The following is a 2,821-nucleotide window of genomic DNA, read 5'->3' on the forward strand; positions in this document are numbered from 1 at the left end:
TATTCATCTATCTATCTATCTATCTTTCTATATATTTCCTTCGGGGAAAAGAAATTACTAAAAGAAATTCAATGGCGGAATAAGATTCGTGTTTTGGAAAAAAAAATGAGAATAGACAAACTTATGTCTTCAAGAGTAGAAAGGTAGTTTCGGTGAAGACCAAGTGAAGATTTTTCCCAAAGCGAACGAAGACGTCTTCAAAGTCTCGCTCCCTCATTCGAATTATCGGAATCAGTTTCATGAGACGATCTCGAAGCCAACGAAGACGTCTCCAGTCTTCGAAATTCCTTCAATCTCGGAGTTGATATTTCTGCGAGGACCTACCTCGATTTCTTCAAATTATACCTGATCAAAGTCAAGTGATCTGCCTTCTGAGTTTTATAACAAAGATGTTCACACAGAACGCATTCAAAGCGATCAGCGAGTACGGGAAGAAATATCTTCTTGGAGGTCCATCTTCCGAGGACGGGTTTCAGGACCAGCAACCCCGGTTGATGGAAATGGAAGGCCTACGCCTCATTTTGGGAGGTGGTCTTCTCATGAGGAAATTCTGGGCCGAGCAGGATAAGAGTGAGGCACTCGAGCCTGTCTTGGACCAGGAGGAACTCGACGCAGTTTCTGAGGAGACGGAAGCTGTAATCAGTGGGAAGGATCCTTTGCTTTCCGACCAGGAGGAAAAGCTGCTGCTGTCAGGAGGCACAGGGAGTCCTGTCTATAATAGAGACGTACAAATTCAAGTAGACACTGAACTTCTTATCTCTAACAGAGATATGCAAGTTCAAGTAGAAACTGGACCAGTCTCTAACACAGATGTAACTGTTCAGACGGACGGACACACCGAGATTGAAGATCTCAAGCAAAAGAATGAAGATTTGGCTGAGGAACTTGCCATTAAACAGGCTGTGATTCAAGCACTTGTGAAAGAGAAAGAAGCTCTGAAACAAGAGCTTGAAGATAAAGTGACTTGGGAAGAAGAATACACAATGAAAATAGTTCAGTTGACTGAGGCACTGGGAAAGGCCAAGAAGGAAATCCAGGCTCATGACGAGCAGAAATCGATCCTTTTAGCAGAGAATGAAGATCTCCAAACATCCATTAAGGAACGAAGCTTCCTTTATGAAGAATTGGCTCTAGAAAAAACAAAACTAGAAAAAGAGCTGATGCAGGCTCGTGCTGATGATCACAAAAAAAGCAAAGGACACCAAAGTCTAATAGAAGAGCTGCAGGAGGAGATTTCTAAAGCCCTACTACAAAATGATGAGCTAAATGAGGCAGTGTTCACAATTAAAAAGAAGAACGAAGGTCTTCGAGAACAACTGGAATTCGCAGAGGAGCAAAATTATGTTCATAATCAGATGAAATCAGCACTTGTGAAAGAGAAAGAAGCTCTGAAACAAGAGCTTGAAGATAAAATTACTTGGGAAGAAGAAAACACAATGAAAATAGTCCAGTTGACTGAGGCACTGGAAAAGGCCAAGAAGGAAATCCAGGCTCATGACGAGCAGAAATCGATCCTTTTAGCAGAGAATGAAGATCTCCAAACATCCATTAAGGAACGAAGCTTCCTTTATGAAGAATTGGCTCTAGAAAAAACAAAACTAGAAAAAGAGCTGATGCAGGCTCGTGCTGATGATCACAAAAAAAGCAAAGGACACCAAAGTCTAATAGAAGAGCTGCAGGAGGAGATTTCTAAAGCTCTACTACAAAATAATGAGCTAAAGGAGGCATTGTTCACAATTACCAAGAAGAACGAAGGTCTTAGAGAACAACTGGAGAACAAAAATAAACGAGAAAAAAATTTAAACGGTAAAATTGTTCGAATGACCAACTTAGAAGATCAAATGAAGAAAGAATTGTCCGGAGCGAAGGACGTCATCTCTTCACTGAAGAAGGAACTTCAGAAGAGAGAATTGGAACACGTTAAAAAAGAAGAAAGAATGGGTGACGTTGAAACGTGTGGACATGCAGCAGATGCTTATGATAAAGTAGTCGTTGTGAAGGAAGAAAAACAAGAAGGAGAAGGACCTACAAGGATACTTTTGGTAAAGAAACCAAAGAAGAAGAAACTAAAACGGAACCAGTTCTCTTGGGCCCCCCTTGGTTCAATAGGGGTCCCGGTTTTGGAAACTGCCGAAAATAAGGTTCATAACGAACCAACTCAAGAGGAAAATATCCTAAATAATTAAGGAAATAAAAATTTGTGATAAGAATATTTTTCATTTTTTTAAGGGAATATTATTTTATTTTTATTTTGTGAAAGGAATATTAATTTTTTATTTTTTTTCTTAGGTTTAAGGATGCCAGGCTTAACTGCCAAGGCTAATGATGCTTGTCTTAACTGCCTGGCATATTTTTTTTTTTTTAGGTTTAAGGATGCCAGGCTTAACTGCCTAGGCTAGAGATGCTTGTCTTAACTGCCTGGCATATATATATAATTTTTTTTTTTTTTTTAGGTTTAAGGATGCTTGGCTTAACTGGCTAGCCTGATGATGCTTGGCTTAACCGCCTGGCCCACTGATGCTTGGCTTAACCGCCTGGCCCACTGATGCTTGGCTTAACCGCCTGGCCCACTGATGCTTGGCTTAACCGCCTGGCCCACTCATGCTTGGCTTAACTGCCTGGCCCACTGATGCTTGGCTTACCCGACTGGCCCACTGATGCTTGGCCCACTGATACTTGGCTTAACCGCCTGGCCCGCTGATGCTTGGCTTAACCGCCTGGCCCGCTAATGCTTGGCTTAACCGTCTGGCGCGCTGATGCTTGGCTTAACCGCCTGGCACGCTGATGCTTGGCTTTACCGCCTGGCCCGCTGATGCTTGGC

The 2,821-nt window shown here is 42.1% G+C and overlaps 1 protein-coding gene across 1 annotated transcript; it reads left to right on the top strand.

Annotated features, from left to right (window-relative positions):
- Positions 1-389: 389 nt before the first annotated feature.
- On the top strand, positions 390-2,186 carry LOC137637023 (flagellar attachment zone protein 1-like). The gene has a single exon (XM_068369334.1). It carries the CDS (start codon positions 390-392, stop codon positions 2,184-2,186), a length of 1,797 nt encoding a protein of 598 aa, XP_068225435.1.
- Positions 2,187-2,821: the final 635 nt, after the last annotated feature.

Source organism: Palaemon carinicauda, unplaced genomic scaffold (genome assembly GCF_036898095.1).
Source record: "Palaemon carinicauda isolate YSFRI2023 unplaced genomic scaffold, ASM3689809v2 scaffold498, whole genome shotgun sequence".
NCBI lineage: Eukaryota > Metazoa > Arthropoda > Malacostraca > Decapoda > Palaemonidae > Palaemon > Palaemon carinicauda.